At 40.7% G+C, this 19,174-nt stretch overlaps 1 protein-coding gene across 1 annotated transcript in view; it reads right to left on the bottom strand.

Annotated features, from left to right (window-relative positions):
* LOC128689485 (chordin-like protein 2) overlaps nucleotides 1-19,174 on the bottom strand; it is a 468,423-nt gene that overhangs the window by 165,226 nt on the left and 284,023 nt on the right. Inside the window, exon 3 of the mRNA XM_070086387.1 lies at nucleotides 18,355-18,454. Within this exon, the coding sequence (XP_069942488.1) occupies nucleotides 18,355-18,454 (100 nt within the window). The remainder of the gene's footprint in view (nucleotides 1-18,354; nucleotides 18,455-19,174) is intronic.

Raw genomic sequence — 19,174 nt, 5'->3', positions numbered from 1 at the left:
AAGGGTTAGACTCAGAAGTGTCCCTGTTTGTAGATGATGTGAAGTTAATGAGGAGAAATAAATCGGACGAAGATCAGGCAGGACTACAAAGAGACTTGGACCGGCTGTAAGCCTGGTCCGGCAACTGGCTCCTCGAATTTAATTAACCCCGCCAAATGCAAAGTCATGAAAATCGGCGAAGGGCAGAGAAGACCGCAGACAGAGTATAGGCTAGGTGATCAAAGACTGCAAACCTCACTCAAGGAAAAGGATCTTGGGGTGAGTATAATACCGAGCACATCTCCTGAGGCGCATATCAACCAGATAACTGCTGCAGCATATGGGCGCCTGGCAAACCAAAGAATAGCGTTCCTATACCTCAGTAAGGTATCGTTCAAGACACGGTACACCATATACACCAGGCCCATATTGGAATACGCAGCAGCAGTTTGGAACCCACACCTGGTCAAACAAGTCAAGAAATTTGAGAAAGTGCAAAGGTATGCAACAAGACTAGTTATAGAGCTAAGGGTCATGATTTTAGATTTATATTATTTCAGTGGCTAAAAGGTCCTGAGTACGTGTTTTCCTGAACGTTTTGAATAAACTATTTCTTTGAGCAGGGCATTTATGTATGAAATGTTGTTTTTAATCCTAGTTTTTTATGCCATTTATGTTTTACGAAGATAAAGGTAGGTAGTTCATTTGTGTTGTTGTACACTGAAGATTTTGTTCTTAAATTTAATACTGGCGAAATTATTGGCTAACGATTACTGCTGCCCTGCTCCTGTAGCTGCTTATTCTTGTTCCATCTAGTTGTAACAGTTACATCTAGTAACAGTTCCATCTAGTTGTAACAGTTACATCTAGTTGTAACAGTTACATCTAGTTGTAACAGTTACATCTAGTTGTAACAGTTACATCTAGTTGTAACAGTTGGATGCAGTAGTAAGAGTTACACGTTTTAGTAAGAGTTACATGTATTAGTAAGAGTTACATGTTTTAGTAAGAGTTACATGTATTAGTAAGAGTTGCATGTATTAGTAAGAGTTACATGTATTAGTAAGAGTTACATGTATTAGTAAGAGTTACATGTATTAGTAAGAGTTACATGTATTAGTAAGAGTTACATGTATTAGTAAGAGTTACATGTATTAGTAAGAGTTACATGTATTAGTAGAGTTACATGTATTAGTAAGAGTTACATGTATTAGTAAGAGTTACATGTATTAGTAAGAGTTACATGTATTAGTAAGAGTTACATGTTTTAGTAAGAGTTACATGTTTTAGTAAGAGTTACATGTATTAGTAAGAGTTACATGTTTTAGTAAGAGTTACATGTATTAGTAAGAGTTACATGTTTTAGTAAGAGTTACATGTATTAGTAAGAGTTACATGTTTTAGTAAGAGTTACATGTATTAGTAAGAGTTACATGTTTTAGTAAGAGTTACATGTTTTAGTAAGAGTTACATGTATTAGTAAGAGTTACATGTATTAGTAAGTGTTACATGTATTAGTAAGTGTTACATGTATTAGTAAGAGTTACATGTATTAGTAAGAGTTGCATGTACTAGTAAGAGTTACATGTATTAGTAAGAGTTACATGTATTAGTAAGAGTTGCATGTATTAGTAAGAGTTGCATGTATTAGTAAGAGTTGCATGTATTAGTAAGAGTTACATGTATTAGTAAGAGTTACATGTATTAGTAAGAGTTGCATGTATTAGTAAGAGTTGCATGTATTAGTAAGAGTTGCATGTATTAGTAAGAGTTGCATGTAGTTGTACCGTGATTAGTTTAGGTAGTCTGGTTGTTCTGGTGTTTGTAATATTTAGTGGAGTCAGGTTGATTCTTCCTTGAAGGAAACACCAAACTAAAAGATAAAGAATTCTGTCAAACAAAAGATTAAACGAGTTTAAGGCTGATGAGAAATGTGGAAAAATAGGGAAACACCAGGTGAAAGAAGCCGCGATGTGTGTAGAAGAGCATGAATATCCCAGAGAGAGAGAGAGAGAGAGAGAGAGAGAGAGAGAGAGAGAGATGGAGAAGAGTGGAGTGCAAGGGAGGGTGTGCGATAGAAAGCAAAAGACCTTAATGATAATACATACATTTGTAAAACTCGTGTATTTAATGCGGAAACGTTCTTAAGTGGAATACAGGTGAAGAGACTGCTTGAGGTAGTGTCCCGACGCTGGGTCAGCTTAATTAACTGGGTGGTGAAATTTGTGGTTTGTGTCTAGGGGTAGGGAGGCATCTTCTCTGGGAGGATTAGGTTAGGTAATTTATGCTGTGTATGATAATTGTACCTATGTGTGCCTGTGCCTAAATAATATTCCATAAGTCAGCCTCCCCACAAGGTGCTTGCCTGCCTTTCTTTCGGCATTATTGGTGCGGTTATTTCCTTCGTCTAAATTTGGTCACATTCCTGGTTGATGATTTGGAGCGTTTCATGGACATGGATTCCTGAGTGTGTAAAACAGATTTTGAACAGTTTTACCTGCGTTGTGATTATGACGAAATTAACAGTAGAGTGAATTGGTCACCATAGTAACAAGTTAGTATTGATAGTGTAAATTTGTTACGTTATGTTAGAAAGAAACATATTTGAAGCGCTGATTAAGCAAAAGTTTCTAGTGCTTTGTAAATGTAATTGAAGAAAAACAATGTTGGAAGCAATAGGATTAGTCATGACGTGATCAGTCCGTCACCCCTCGGCGGGAGGTAGCCAGTCCCTCAAGCCTGCAACATAGGCATGTGGCCAGACCTTATGTACAAGAGTTGAGATGAAGCAGGTGGAGTTGTGGTCTTAGATGAGCGTCGCCCACTTGTGGAAGTAGGGTATGTTAAACACTTGTTTAGCACAGAAATTGCAGAAGACTTGTCTTATGCCATGATACCATAGTGTTGCTGTCACACAACTCTCATTATGATTATTAATGGTACGCAATACCGGCTAAGACACGTGTAGCGTTTCATATGTAAAAGAACAACGTTTATATAATTTATTGCATCATATTTTTCCTCTTCTGTCATTTTAAGGAATTGTACTACGTATAATCGACAAACATATGTTGACAGTACATTGAAATTGATTTAAACTGAAAATATGTCATAATAAAAAAAATATTGGTTGGTTGCTGAGGCGTATGTAGCGGGTCATGTTGTTGAGGTCTACGTAGTGGGTCATGTTGCTGAGGTCTACGTACTGGGTCATGCTATTGAGGTCTACGTAGTGGGTCATGTTGATGTCTGCGTAGTGGGTCATGTTGTTGAGGTCTACGTAGTGGGTCATGTTGTTGAGGTCTACGTACTGGGTCATGCTATTGAGGTCTACGTAGTGGGTCATGTTGAGGTTGCGTAGTGGGTCATGTTGTTGAGGTCTACGTAGTGGGTCATGCTGCTGAGGTCTACGTAGTGGGTCATGTTGTTGAGCTCTACGTAGCGGGTCATGTCGTTGAGGTCTACGTAATGGGTCATGCTGTTGAGGTCTACGTATTGGGTCATGTTGTTGAGGTCTATGTAGTGGGTAATGTTGTTGAGGTCTATGTAGTGGGTTATGTTGTTGAGGACTACGCAACGGGTCATGTTTTTGAGGTCTATGTTGTGAGTCATGTTGTTGAGGTCTATGTAGTGGGTCATGTTCAGGTCTACATAGTGGGCCATGTTGCTAAGGTCTACGTAGTGGGTCATGTTGTTGAGGTCTGCGTAGTGGGTCATGTTGTTGAGGTCTACGTAGTGGGTCATGTTGAGGTCTACATAGTGGGTCTAGTTGTTGAGGTCTACATAATGGGTCACGTTGAGGTTTACCTAGTGGGTCATGTTGAGGTCTACGTAGTGGGTCATGTTGTTGAGATCTACGCAGTGGGTCATATTGAGTTCTGCATAGTGGGTCATGTTGAAGTGCAAGTTGTGGGTCATGTTGTTGAGGTCAACGTAGTGGGTCATGTTGTTGAGGTCAACGTAGTGGGTCATGTTGTTGAGGTCTCTGTAGTGGTTCATGTTGTTGAGGTCTACGTAGTGGTTCGTGATGAAGTCTACGTAGTGGGTCATGTTGTTGAAGTCTGCGTAGTGGGTCATGTTGTTAAGGTCTACATAGTGGGTCATGTTGTTGAGGTCTACTTAGTGGGCTATGTTGTTGAGGTCTGCGTAGTGGGTCATGTTGAGGTGTAAGTAGCGGGTCATGTTGTTAAGGTCTACGTAGTGTGTCATGTTGAGGTCTATGTAGTGGGTCATGTTGAGATCTATGTAGGGGTCATGTTGAGATGTATGTAGTGGGTTATGTTGTTGAGATCTATGTAGTGGGTCAGGTTGTTGAGGTGTACATAGTGGGTCATGTTGGGGTGTACGTAGTGGGTCACGTTGAAGTGTACGTTGTGGGTCATATTGTTGAGGTCTGTGTAGTAGGTCATGTTGTTGAGGTCTACGTAGTGAGTCATGTTGCTGAGATCTACGTAGTAGGTCATGTTGTTGAGGTCTACGTAGTGGGTCATGTTGTTGAGGTCTACATAGTGGGTCATGTTGTTGAGATCTACATAGTTGGTCATGTTGTCGAGGTCTACGTAGTGGGTCATGTTGTTGAGGTCTACGTAATGGGTCATGTTGTTGAGGTCTGCGTCGTGGGTCATGTTGAGGTCTACGTAGTGGGCCATGTTGTTGAGGTCTATTGGGACTTGAGTAGCTCACTCATTTCCTTGCTGTCATCTGTGTAGGACCCATCTTGTTTAAGTAGGGGCCCAATACTGGACGTTGTTCTCGATTTTGATTTGGCATAGGAGAAGAAATACTTTGGGTTTCTTTCGATTTCATTTATGGCTTTTAGTTCTTCCCGCGATTCCTGGGTCATGTTGAGATCTATGTAGGGGTAATGTTGAGATGTATGTAGTGGGTTATGTTGTTGAGATCTATGTAGTGGGTCAGGTTGTTGAGGTGTACATAGTGGGTCATGTTGGGGTGTACATAGTGGGTCACGTTGAAGTGTACGTTGTGGGTCATATTGTTGAGGTCTGTGTAGTAGGTCATGTTGTTGAGGTCTACGTAGTGAGTCATGTTGCTGAGATCTACGTAGGTCATGTTGTTGAGGTCTACGTAGTGGGTCATGTTGAGGTCTACATAGTGGGTCATGTTATTGAGATCTACATAGTTGGTCATGTTGTCGAGGTCTACGTAGTGGGTCATGTTGTTGAGTTCTACGTAGTGGGTCATGTTGTTGAGGTCTACGTTGTGGGTCATGTTGAGGTCTGTGTAGTGGGTCATGTTGTTGAGGTCTGCGTCGTGGGTCATGTTGAGGTCTACGTAGTGGGCCATGTTGTTGAGGTCTACTCTACGTAGTGGGTGATGTTGTTGAGGTCTACATAGTGGGTCATGTTGAGGTCTATGTAGTGGGTCATGCTGTTGAGGTCTACGTAGTGGCTCATGCTTTTGAGATTACGTAGTGGGTCATGTTGTTGAGGTCTCTGTAGTGGTTCATGTTGAGGTCTACGTAGTGGTTCGTGTTGAAGTCTACGTAGTGGGTCATGTTGTTGATGTCTGCGTAGTGGGTCATGTTGTTGAGGTCTACATAGTGGGTCATGTTGTTGAGGTCTACTTAGTGGGCTATGTTGTTGAGGTCTGCATAGTGGGTCATGTTGAGGTGTAAGTAGTGGGTCATGTTGTTAAGGTCTGCATGGTGTGTCATGTTGTTGAGGTCTATGTAGTGGGTCACGTTGAGGCCTATGTAGTGGGTCATGTTGTTGAGATCTATGTAGGGTGTTGCAACCCCTGAATGGGTTGCAATGTATATTATTTATATATAATACATGTATATTACCTTTTCTTTTAATTTTATATTGCTTATATTTGCGATAATAGCTAAATCGTAAATATATGACTTTATATTATTATTTGACTTAGTTTCCTTTTGTTAGGTAGGATGTAACACATATATGCTCATAGTTCAAGTTTTGATTGTCTAACTACTGTAATTATCGCTTGTGGCTCATTACTCTGCCGGCTTCTGTTGCTGAGCTACAGCTGTCCACGGAGTTATCACGTGATCGATGGGGGGTGTTCTCACCTCGCCTGAAGTATTCAGTCTGGTCTAGACTCGCTGGGTGGTTGGACGTATTCCAGACAAGGTGTGCCTTAATCTCCCTTATTGGCTCTTGTTGGAAGATCTTCTCTTGTATCATTATTGTTAGTTCTAGAGACTCTGTTCACAGAACATTGTATAGACTTAGTGATTTTCGACATTGTACTGAGGTTGTGTGTCGCATAGACACTCTAAACAACTCAGGTCCTGAGCTGTAGCTTCTGACCTAACTTGTACTGGTATCTGTGTATTGTCACAGTCGGGGATTTTCTTATGCTGAACTTAGATTCAGTAGTATGGGAGTTTTGTGACTTTTGTGAAGGATCTGCTGACAAATCTTCCTAACAAATCGAACACAAAGAGTAGTGGTCAACAGAGTTAAATCGGAGGCTGCCATAGTGAAGAGCTCTGTTCCACAAGGCACAGTACTCGCCCCCATCTTATTCCTTATCCTCATATCAGACATAAACAGAGATATACACCACAGCACTGTATCATCCTTTGCGGATGATACTAGGATCTGCATGAGGCTGTCATCTGCTGAGGACGCTGTTAACCTCCAAGATATAAACAAAGTTTTCCAGTGGGCAACGGTAAACAATATGATGTTCAATGAGGACAAATTCCAACTACTCCGTTATGGAAAACTGGAGGAGATAATAACTAGAACAGAGTATACTACTGACTCCGGCCATACAATAGAGCGGAAAAATAATGTAAGGGACCTGGGAGTAGTAATGTCTGAGGATCTCACTTTCAAGCATCACAACAGTGCCACGATCGCACGTGCAAAGAAAATGATAGGATGGATAATGAGAACTTTCAAAACGAGAGATGCCAAGCCCATGATGATCCTTTTCAAATCACTTGTTCTCTCTAGGCTGGAATACTGCTGTACATTAACATCTCCATTCAAAGCAGGTGAAATCGCAGATCTAGAGAGTGTACAGAGATCCTTTACTGCACGTATAAGTTCTGTCAAGCACCTTAACTACTGGGAACGCTTGGAAGCACTTGACTTGTACTCGTTGGAACGCAGGAGGGAGAGATATATCATAATCTACACTTAGAAAATCTTGGAAGGAATGGTCCCAAATCTGCACACAGAAATCACTCCCTACGAAAGTAAAAGACTGGGCAGGCGATGCAAAATGCCCCCAATAAAAAGTAGGGGCGCCATTGGTACACTAAGAGAAAACACCATAAGTGTCCGGGGCCCAAAACTGTTCAACAGCCTCCCATCAAGCATTAGGGGAATTGCCAATAAACCCCTGGCTGCCTTCAAGAGAGAGCTGGACAGATACCTAAAGTCAGTGCCGGATCAGCCGGGCTGTGGCTCGTACGTTGGACTGCATGCGGCCAGCAGTAACAGCCTAGTTGATCAGGCCCTGATCCATCGGGAGGCCTGGTCATGGACCGGGCCGCGGGGGCGTTGATCCCCGGAATAACCTCCAGGTCCCTACTTATTGTCGTTATATTATCTCCTTGTTCCTGATTCTGTGTCGCAGTTGCTTGTTATATTGCTATTGGGCTTAGCATTCTTTTTGTTGTTCAAGCAGACTGTTCTGGTTGCCAGTCGGTCAAGAAGTTAGTTTATTTGAGGACTTTGTCAGTCATTTGTTTAAGTCTAGTCGAGTCGTGAGACATAGCGAACTACTTAGAGCACTTACACACATACACACAAACTTACTTGTACATATTTGTAATATCTTATTAAATGTTAATGTACCAGATGGTACTTAAGACTTATAAATGTGATATGTGCTTTCAGCACAATAATACTGTACCCGAGAGAAGTGATTAATATTATTTTGATTACTGTGATTAATTTAATTTAATATGATATACCTCTAGACGATAATTAATAAATTTATTAAATTTTAATTTATCTAGTTAGTAGCTTACCAGTTTTAATCCTGAAGCACTATTGAATCATACTGAATTCTAATGGATAATTGGACAAGGATGCTGACTAATTGTTATGAAAACCCAGTAACAGGCTGGATGCTAGAAGGGCAGTCCTTTCTAGTATTCACTGGAGATCTCTAAGCTTTTAGAATCGCATTTTTTGTAACAAATGGGGGCCTGTCCGGGAGGCTCTTGATCCAAGGTGTTGGAGAAATTGTACCTGACTGAGTCTCTTGATCCAAGGAGATGGAAATACTGTTTATGAGTTCTAGCTCTAAGACCACCAACACTAAAATTCCTATTAGGATTATAGTTTCCCATAATCACTCTCTCGTAGTACACTTATTTTCGTGATGTATGCCAAAGTGAAACAGTTAATTGATACTCTGACTCTGTGAGTTGAGTACATTAAAACTTCAGACGTGTTGGCAAGTAGCCAAATATCTCGGTGTGACGTATAACAGGAATTACACCACAGAAACTGTCAGAGCGTTAATCAAAGATATATTGTTTCCTGCTCATACAGAGATGTCTGATTATGATTCAGATTCAGAAAGCCTAGTGTCACAATTAGGAAGTATGACTATTTGATTACTTAGAAGAAAGAGCAACTATGGCAGAAGTGTCTGAGCCTAGTGAACCTCCGCTCACACCTTCCCGCCTCACTGACACAATAGTACAGAGTGTAGCTGGTAGGATGACTCAGCCTCATACTAGTACCATGTATGCTACACCTGTATCTACTTATCCTAGACAAGATCTAGACTCTCTAGGGATGGCTGGACGAAGTTTCCGACCTAAGGACAGTCCAGAAAGACATGTTAATTTCCCTACTCCTCCATTACCCACTGGCCCTATCTCTCAGGAACAGTTTGAGAGGTTTGAATGCCTCATTATGTTGCAGACTGCACAAATAGAGGCACAGAGGAAATTGAACAAAGATTTCCAGAGAGAAAATGTTCGTCTGGAAAGACAACAGACTGATAGATCACAGGACACATTTAATGTGCAGAAAGCTGCATCCTTGGTTCCTAAGGTTTTTGAGAGTGACTTAGACACCTATTTTGATGTGTTTGAGAACCAGGCACATGCTATGAACTGGCTGCGTAAGCACTGGGCTACCTTGTTGCACACAGCTTTGACAGGAAGGGCTCAAACTTGTACTGCTGCTTTACCATTTGCCAAGTACATTAGTTATGACGCTGTCAAGCAAACTATTCTAGAGACGTATAACTTGTTACCTGTAAGTTATCAAAGCGCATTTCGTACGTTACAACGACGACAAGATCAAACTTGTGTAGAGTTTGCTCGTGAGAAAAAAGTTACATTTGAGAGGTGGTGTAGGTCTGCCAAGTGTAACAACTATGACAGCCTTGTTCAGTTGTTACTACACAAAGAGTTTAACAACTGTATGTCTGCTGACATACAAGAATATCTGATCGATAATACTACCTCGGATATTCTGGAAACTGCAGCATTAGCAGACAATTACGAGATTTCTCAAAAACTTGTACGTACTAAAACACACAGAAACAAGGTAACTAAAAGTTGTCCTAGAAGTTGGCAACCTAAATCAGCTGCTCATTGCCGGCCTGATGTATCTGCTACTGTAACTTCTCATACCTTTACCAGGAAAACTCACAATCCTGTATCTGTCTCTGTGGCTAGACAGAAATCTGATATCGAGAAGAAAGCTAAATGTACCTATTGTAACAGAAAAGGACATGCTAGAGAGTATTGCTATAAGTTAGAAAGAGATACGAGAAGCAGTCGTGCGGCTGGCGCCCCCACTCAAGTTGTATCTTCTTCCAAGCAACAAAGGCACCAAAATCCTAGTAATACCTCTGATCCTACTGTTTTAGATAATGTTACTCAGGATAGATGACTAGCGTCAGAGAGTGTATCTGACGAAAAGATTCGTTCAGCGATGAGTCCTTACTTTTCGAGAGGTAAAGAAGGATTTGACGAATCACATCTGAGATAATTACTTTCAGAGACACTGGCAGTTATCTCACCTTATTGAGAGAAGATGTACTGCCCATAACTGATGATACCTATTGCAAGATAGATGTATTGTTAGAAGCCTATGGTGGGGCTGTTATAAAAGTACCTCTTCATAAAGTTTACATTGAAACAAGCTATTATACTGGTTATATTTCAGTGGGTATATCCAGTGGTGTATTTCCCATCAGGTCAGTGGACTTGTTGATAGGGAACGATATCCTTCATGCTGGTATATGTAAAGAACCACTTGTGATTGATAATAACACTGATGATAATTATGCCATTGAAGCTTGTAAAGAGAAACCTATTTTATTTCCTCTCAGCGCAATTACTAGAGCTATGTCAAAGATTCAAAAACCATCCTTGTCTCCTGTAGAGTTAGTGGATGACAATGATTTGGGCTTGAATATGTTGTTTAGTGACGCTCTGCACCCAGGGTCATTAATACCAACTCCCCACGGTCATCAACCTAGTCAGGACACAACTGACGATAAATTTCTAACTCATGATGATTTAATCAAGGATCAGTTTGTTGATCAGTCACTGGAAAGACTGAGAGATATAGCAGTTACTGAGAGTGAAGCAATGGATCTCGATAATTGTTACTATTATAGTAACGGTGTACTGATGGAGAAAAATACATGTAAGTTGTCAGCTGATAGTGTTTCCACCACAGTCAAGCATCTCGTAGTGTTACCAGTTACATTTCGTGAACAAGCCATTGATTTTGCTCACAATAGTCCCATTGGAGGACATTTGGGTGTCAAGAAGACACTCGGTAAACTGGTAAAACATTTTACTTGGCCAAAGATGAAGGAAACAGTAGCTGATCATGTGCGACGTTGCCAGGTGTGTCAAGTGACAGGCAAGCCAGCACACACACCTCCTCCTACACCTCTCACTGTGTTCACTAGTAGCAAAGTTCAGTTCATCTGGACTAGTGATTGTTCAGATTTCTTCAAAAGGTTGAAGCATCTGCTTTCCTCTGCTCCAGTGTTGAGTCCTAATTTCAATCTTCCCTTTTTACATATAGATGCGAGTGTTATGCACTGGGTGTTGTGCTGCTCCAACAGTCAACATCAACTGATATTCTCCATCCTGTATGTTACTATTCATCTAAGCTTAAACGACACCAGAAAAATGATGCTACTATTGAGAAAGAGGCTCTAGCTCTTGTGGTGTCCTTGGAACATTTTGACGTGTATTTGGGCACTTCCCAATTTTAAATTAACGTGATTTTAATGCCCAAATACCTTTTGTTACTTGCTATGTCAAATTCAGTAAAGTAACGTAATCCCTCCAGCCCATATTAACTATATATATTTATGTTTAATTAATCCATTTATATATTCACAGTAGTGGTGATATGTGTGAGAGTTGGAGACAGAAGCTGAGTGATGAGTGGGTAGTGTTGTGTGGGCGATGTACTGCGTGACGGAACACAGTCCTGCCGCAGACCCCCCCCTCCCCTCACTACACACCTTAAGCTGTTTAATACTCAGATGTCTATACAGCATAGCATTCCACAACCAATACTTAAGAGTGGAATGCAGTCTCCTCTACTATGATCGAGCCTCAACGTGTCATGCTTGTCTACGCTATCCTGTCTCTACACTGATGTACATAACCACAAGTATGCAGAGATACGATACTGTGTACTGCCCTAGTACTAGGGGCATAACTTAGCAATATAGACACTAAAAAATTATAGAAGTGTTTGGCACAAGAGTGACTCTGATTAATGTTTATATTAAATTGTGTTAGTAAAGTAACCTGAGTATTCAGTAATAATGTGAAAGACATTAATGCAACTCCTAGTGCGACCGTTTGTTGTGTTGGGGGGGGTGTTGCAACCCCTGAATGGGTTGCAATGTATATTATTTATATATAATACATGTATATTACCTTTTCATATAATTTTATATTGCTTATATTTGCGATAATAGCTAAATCGTAAATATATGACTTTATATTATTACTTAACTTAGTTTCCTTTTGTTAGGTAGGATGTAACACATATATTATATGCTCATAGTTCAAGTCTTGATTGTCTAACTACTGTAATTATCGCTTGTGGCTCGTTACTCTGCTCGTTACTCTGTTGCTTTCTGAGTTATCACGTGATCGAGGGGGGTGTTCTCACCTCGCCTGAAGTATTCAGTCTGGTCTAGACTCGCTGGGTGGTTGGACATATTCCAGACAAGATGTGCCTTAATCTCCCTTATTGGCTCTTGTTGGAAGATCGTCTCTTGTATCATTATTGTTAGTTCTGGAGACTCTGTTCACAGAACATTGTTTAGACTTAGTGATTTTCGACGTTGTACTGAGGTTGTGTGTCGCATAGACACTCTAAACAACTCAGGTCCTGAGCTGTAGCTTCTGACCTAACTTGTACTGGTATCTGTGTATTGTCACAGTCGGGGATTTTCTTATGCTGAACTTAGATTCAGTAGTATGGGAGTTTTGTGACTTTTGTGAAGGATCTGCTGATGGTCCCTACTTATTGTCGTTATATTATCTCCTTGTTCCTGATTCTGTGTTGCAGTTGCTTGTTATATTGCTATTGGGCTTAGCATTATTTTTGTTGTTCAAGCAGACTGTTCTGGTTGCCAGTCGGTCAAGAAGTTAGTTTATTTGAGGACTTTGTCAGTCACTTGTTTAAGTCTAGTCGAGTCGTGAGACATAGCGAACTACTTAGAGCACTTACACACATACAAACAAACTTACTTATACATATTTGTAATATCTTATTAAATGTTAATGTACCAGACGGTACTTAAGACTTATAAATGTGATATGTGCTTTCAGCACAATAATACTGTACCCGAGAGAAGTGATTAATATTATTTTGATTACTGTGATTGATTTAATTTAATATGATATACCTCTAGACGGTAATTAATAAATTTATTAAATTTTAATTTATCTAGTTAGTAGCCTACCAGTTTTAATCCTGAAGCACTATTGAATCATACTGAATTCTAATGGATAATAGGACAAGGATACTGACTAATTGTTACGAAAACCCAGTAACAGGCTGGATGCTAGAAGGGCAGTCCTTTCTAGTATTCACTGGAGATCTCTTAAGCTTTTAGAATCGCGTTTTTTGTAACATAGGGGTCATGTTGTTGAGATGTATGTGGTGGGTTATGTTGTTGAGATCTATGTAGTGGGTCAGGTTGTTGAGGTCTACATAGTGGATCATGTTGTTGAGGTCTACGTAGTGGGTCATATTGCTGAGGTCTACGTAGTGGGGCATGATGTTGAGGTCTACATAGTGGGTCATGTTAAGGTCTACGTCGTGGGTCACGTTGAAGTGTACGTTGTGGGTCATATTGAGGTCTGTGTAGTGGGTCATGTTGTTGAGGTCTACGTAGTGAGTCATGTTGCTGAGATCTACGTAGTAGGTCATGTTGTTGAGGTCTACATAGTGGGTCATGTTGTTGAGGTCTACGTAGTGGGGCATGATGTTAAGGTCTACATAGTGGGTCATGTTAAGGTCTACGTCGTGGGTCATGTTGAGGTCTACGTAGTGGGCCATGTTGTTGAGGTCTACGTAGTGGGTCATGTTGTTGAGATCTACATAGTTGGTCATGTTGTCGAGGTCTGCGTAGTGGGTCATTTTGAGTTCTGCGTAGTAGGTCATGTTGTTGAGGTCTACGTTGTGGGTCATGTTGAGGTCTGTGTAGTGGGTCATGTTGAGGTTACGTAGTGGGTCATGTTGTTGAGGTCTACATAGTGGGTCATGTTGTTGAGGTCTACGTAGTGGGCGATGTTGAGGTCTATGTAGTGGGTCATGCTGTTGAGGTCTACGTAGTGGGTCATGTTTTTGAGATTACGTATTGGGACATGTTGTTGAGGTCTTCCTAGTGGGTCATGTTGTTGAGGTCTACGTAGTGGGTCATATTGTTGTGTTCTATGTAGTGGGTCATGTTGTTGAGGTCTACGTAGTGGTTCATGTTGCTGAAGTCTATGTAGTGGGTCATGTTGTTGAGGTCTGCGTAGTGGGTCATGTTGTTGAGGTCTACGTAGTGGGTCATGTTGAGGTCTACATAGCTGTCATGTTGTTGAGATTACGTAGTGGGTCATGTTGTTGATGTCTACGTAGTGGGTCATGTTGTTGAGGTCTACCTAGTGGGTCATGTTGTTGAGGTCTACTTAGTGGGTCATATTGTTGAGGTCTATGGAGTGGGTCACGTTGTTGAGGTCTATGTAGTGGGTCATGTTTTTGAGGTCTACATAGTGGGTTATGTTGTTGAGGTCTACATAGTGGGTCATGTTGAGGTCTACTTAGTGGGTCATGTTGAAGTCTACGTAGTGGGTCATGCTCTTGAGGTCTACATAGTGAGTCATTGTTAACGTCTAAGTAGTGGGTCATGTTGTTGAGGTTTACGTAGTGGGTCATGTTGATGAGGTCTACGTAGTGGGTCATGTTGAGGTGTACGTAGTGGGTCATGTTGTTGAGGTCTACGTATTGTGTCATGCTGTTGAGGTCTATATAGTGGGTCATGTTGAGGTCTGCGTAGTGGGTCATGTTGAGATCTATGTAGTGGGTCATGTTGTTGAGATCTATGTAGTGGGTCATGTTGTTGAGATCTGTGTAGTGGGTCAGGTTGTTGAGGTGTACGTAGTGGGTCATGTTGAGGCGTACGTAGTGGGTCATGTTGATGAGTACGTTGTGGGTCATGTTGTTGAGGTCTATGTAGTGGGTCAGGTTGCTGGGGTATACGTAGTGGGTCATGTTGAGGTCTGCGTCGTGGGTCATGTTGAGGTCTGTGTAGTGGGTCATGTTGTTCAGGTCTACGTAGTGGGTCATATTGTTGAGGTCTTTGTAGTGGGTCATTTGTTGAGGTCTATGTAGTGGGTCATGTTGTTGAGGTCTACGTAGCGGGTCATGTTGTTGAGGTCTACGTAGTGGGTCATGGTATTGAGGTCTATGTAGTGGGTCATGTTGAGGTCTACATAGTGGGTCATGTTGATGAGGTCTACGTAGTGGGTCATGTTGAGATCTGCGTAGTGAGTCATGTTGATGAGGTCTACGTGGTGGGTCATGTTGTTGAGGTCTATGTAGTGGGTCATGTTATTGAGGTCTACATAGTGGGTCATGTTGTTGAGGTCTCCGTGGTGGGTCATGTTGAGATCTACGTAGTGGGTCATGTTGTTGAGGTCTACGCAGTGGGTCATGTTGAGGTCTATGTAGTAGGTCATGTTGTTGAGGTCTGTGTAGTGGGTCATGTTGTTCAGCTCTACATAGTGGGTCATGTCGTTCAGCTCTACATAGTGGGTCATGTTGTTGAGGTCTGTGTAATGGGTCATGTTGTTGAGGGTTATATAGTGGGTCATGTTGAGGTCTACGTAGTGGGTCATGTTTTTGAGGTCTACGTAGTTGGTCATGTTGTTGAGGTCTACATAGTGGGTTATATTGAGGTCTACGTAGTGGGTCATGTTGTTGAGGTCTACATAGTTGGTCATGTTGTTGAGGTCTACATAGTGGGTTATGTTGAGGTTTACGTGGTGGGCCATGTTGTTGAAGTCTACGTAGTGGATCGTGTTGTTGATGTCTATGTAAAGGGTTATGAGCTGTGAGAAGATTGTTAACCCCAAGTCTAAGATACTACCCCGTCAAGAGAGGTTTCTGGATGTTACTGAGGAGCTGTTCATCTAAGATACCTCCCCGTCAAGGTTCCTTGATGTTACTGAGGAGCTTATCATCTAAGAAATATGCTCTGTGCTCGAATTCTTTGAATCTAGTCTGAATGCCTTCCATTCTCCCAAGACGCTGTGTATTCCGCTACGGGTTTTGCGCTCCCTCATGAATGTAATAGTAATCTAAGGTACTGCAGTACGCCAGGGCTACCGGACATAACCCCTCAGCTTTTTATTTCGTTATTGTCAATCATTTATACGAAAATGTAAGATAATGTAAGTTAACCTAACCTAACCTAAGAAAATAAATATTGCAGTTTATATAATATTTCAAGCATTCAGAAACGAACGAAAAACAAATGGGAAAAATTATATGCTAGAGTTGGAGACGAGATTGAGTAGAGAGAAAGAGAGGATATATGAGGATACGGCAACTGTGATAATTGCACAGACTCCGGGAAACACACACAGAGAGAAGAGCTAAAAGCTGTGTAAACACGGATCCACCCACGGATTGTCAGCGCTGTTTACACACTAACCACCCACACAGACAAAAATCGTCATGGAACCTCCAAGCAACCACCTAACAAACACCAAGAAATCACCAGGTAACCACCAAACACCAAGCAGCCACTAAACATCAATCCACCACCAAGGGATCTCTAAGGAACCATCTTTAAATTTTGAGTAACTCGTAGTAATCACGAAAGTATCTGATTTTAAGAAGTCTGCGAGAAGCTACTGGATTACTGAAGCAGAGGAAAGAGGACACTGAAGGTTACAAGGCAGGAGGCAGCCGGGTGCTCACTTCCGCTTCAAACTGCAGAATGAATCCTGACACCAGGTTCTGTAAGATGATTAAGTAACCACTGGTGTACTGAACCCTTGTATGGGAAACTCGGTAAAAGTATTTCCAACTATAATAGCTAAGAAGTGCAACACATTGCCCTTAGATTAGTCATGTGCTGCTGCTAATGATATGTAGCAATATGAACCAACAATGCTTAGTGAATACTTAATAGATAGTGCCTAAGAATACTTTATATGCCAGGTTCTCTATGGAAGCTTCTCGTTTTTATGCATGAGTAAATCATAATGTTGTTGACGCATAGCCAACATAGTACCCTAACATTGCTGTACTTGGTGAGAGTATTGAGGAGAGAGTAGCGCCCACACTAGACGGCAGACAGATGTACAAGGAACTGAGCAGAAGAGACATTAATAGTGGCAGACAACATGGGTGGAAATACTAACCAACAGAAATTGGACAACATTCACACATTAAGGGAGATGGTAAGGAGACTAATTAAAGCTCCTGACAGGATAAAAAGGATAGGGTCTGAGAGCGTATTCCTATACGTACTGCAAAAAGGAGTGGAGGCACTCGTTGAACAGGTAACCAGAAACTTATAAAAGGCTGCAAATATTGGTCCCAGTACACAAGCATGAGGAAAGGCAAGAGGCACTGAGCCACACGACATTTTGGGTTTTTCTTTATTTTTGGGTCACCCAGCCTCGGTGGGAAATGGCCGACTTGTTAAATAAATAAATTAAATAAATAAATATAAATATATATATATATATATATATATATATATATATATATATACAAACACTAATCTCTGGTCGAAGGAGACTTGAACCTACGAACGTTGGGACAAGGTACGCAGTGCTCTAACCACCGTACCACACTGGACAATACCTTGGAGTCCAGCCATCGCTAGAAGTTTTGATCCAAGGCAGCCAGCATTCAGGCAGGTGGCGGTAGCTATTTCATCTCATCCCCTGTATGCATCGACTGACGGGAGATTTTTAGTGTTTAGAATTCGCAGTGGTACGGTACGATACGCAGTGGTACGACCAGAGATTAGTGTTTGTGAATATTTCGCCTGTTCTGCGAATTCTAAGCATTGTAAATATCTCCTGTCGGTCGATGCATGCAGGGAATGAGATGAAATAGCTAACGCCACCTGCCTGAATGCTGGCTGTCTTGGATCAAAACGTCTAGCGTTGGCTGGACGCTAAGGTGTTGTCCAGTGTGCCTGGGTGGTTAGAGCACTGCATACCTTGTATCAAGGTTCGTAGGTTCGAGTCTCCTTCGACCAGAGATTAGTGTTTGTGAATATTTCGCCTGTTCTACGAATTCTAAACATATATATATATATATATATATATATATATATATATATATATATATATATATATATATATATATATATATATATATATATATATATATATATATGTCGTGCCGAATATGTAAAACTGGTCAATTAGCAAGAACTCATTTAAAATTAAGTCCTTTCGAAAATTTTCTCTTATAGGTTTAAAGATATATTTTTTCATTAATGTTAATGTAAAATTTTTAATTTTGCTCCAAAAGGATCTTAGAAAACTTACCTAACCTTATTATAACAAGAACAATTTATTTTAGCCTAACCCAACTATATATATTTTAAATACGTTTACAATAATTTAGTACTAAACAAACACAATCAAGTATATTTTTTTCGTTAGGTTCAGAATGATTTTGGCGAAATTATTGCATACACAAATTTTCACTTGTCTTATATGGCAAGATGAGCGTTGCTATTTAAGCCAAGATCGCAAGTTCTGCCTATTCGGCACGACATGTATATATATATATATATATATATATATATATATATATATATATGATGAGCCAAGCTGTTGCTGCTACTGCTACTAGGAAGTTTACATAACCATGACAATCTCAGTAATGACAGTACCTGAGCAGATGGAGCAGCATTCTCCCTGGTCTGGTCCGCCACTGCAACCTTCAGGACACTGCTCACTCGTGCAATCGTAGTCGAAGCGACCTTGTTCGTCCTGCATGAAGAAAGCAGACGATGAAGAATTAGGGTAGTTTAAATTTGCACTTATCTATTCTGACATGGTAAAGTAGATTAGCCACTGGTTGCTTAATACTCAAATAACCCGCACATAGGAGAAAGGGGCTTACGACGACTTTTCGGTCCGACTTGGACCATTAACAGAGTCATCTCCTCTCTCCTGTGTACAGGTTATTTGTATATTGTTCCAGTCACTGTAATGCGTCTTTTTGTTCTTTATTGATTAGATGTTAATATTAGCAGACAGGCATGGGCCAGCAGGTCTACTACAGTTTTCTCTATACTTATGTAAAACATCATACATCACAAGTTTGGTGTATAGTGTAGGTTATTTAACCATGCTCCAAGTTCATGCTCAATAATTTATTTGATCTATTCGCAAAAACTGTAGATTAAAAAGATACCACTGTTTTAAATAGTTTACAGAATATATTTATATTGTATACTTGTCACTGAGATTGATGTTTTAATAATATCTGGCTTACTGATTGGTTTATTACCTTATAGTTGGTGATTTATTTATTTATTTATTTATTAGGTTTCAAGCCTAGCGAGTACACGAGGGTCATTAAGGCTGCATATCGCCTGTACTCTACCAATCGGGGATATTTAATCTGTTAAACCGAGTTTTAAATAAATCCTAAGTGCCTAAGTGTGCATATGTATATTGAGAAATATACAGTAATTGTACTGACAC

This window comes from Cherax quadricarinatus, chromosome 18, assembly GCF_038502225.1.
Source record: "Cherax quadricarinatus isolate ZL_2023a chromosome 18, ASM3850222v1, whole genome shotgun sequence".
NCBI lineage: Eukaryota > Metazoa > Arthropoda > Malacostraca > Decapoda > Parastacidae > Cherax > Cherax quadricarinatus.
This window is presented reverse-complemented; position numbering and strand designations above follow the sequence as displayed.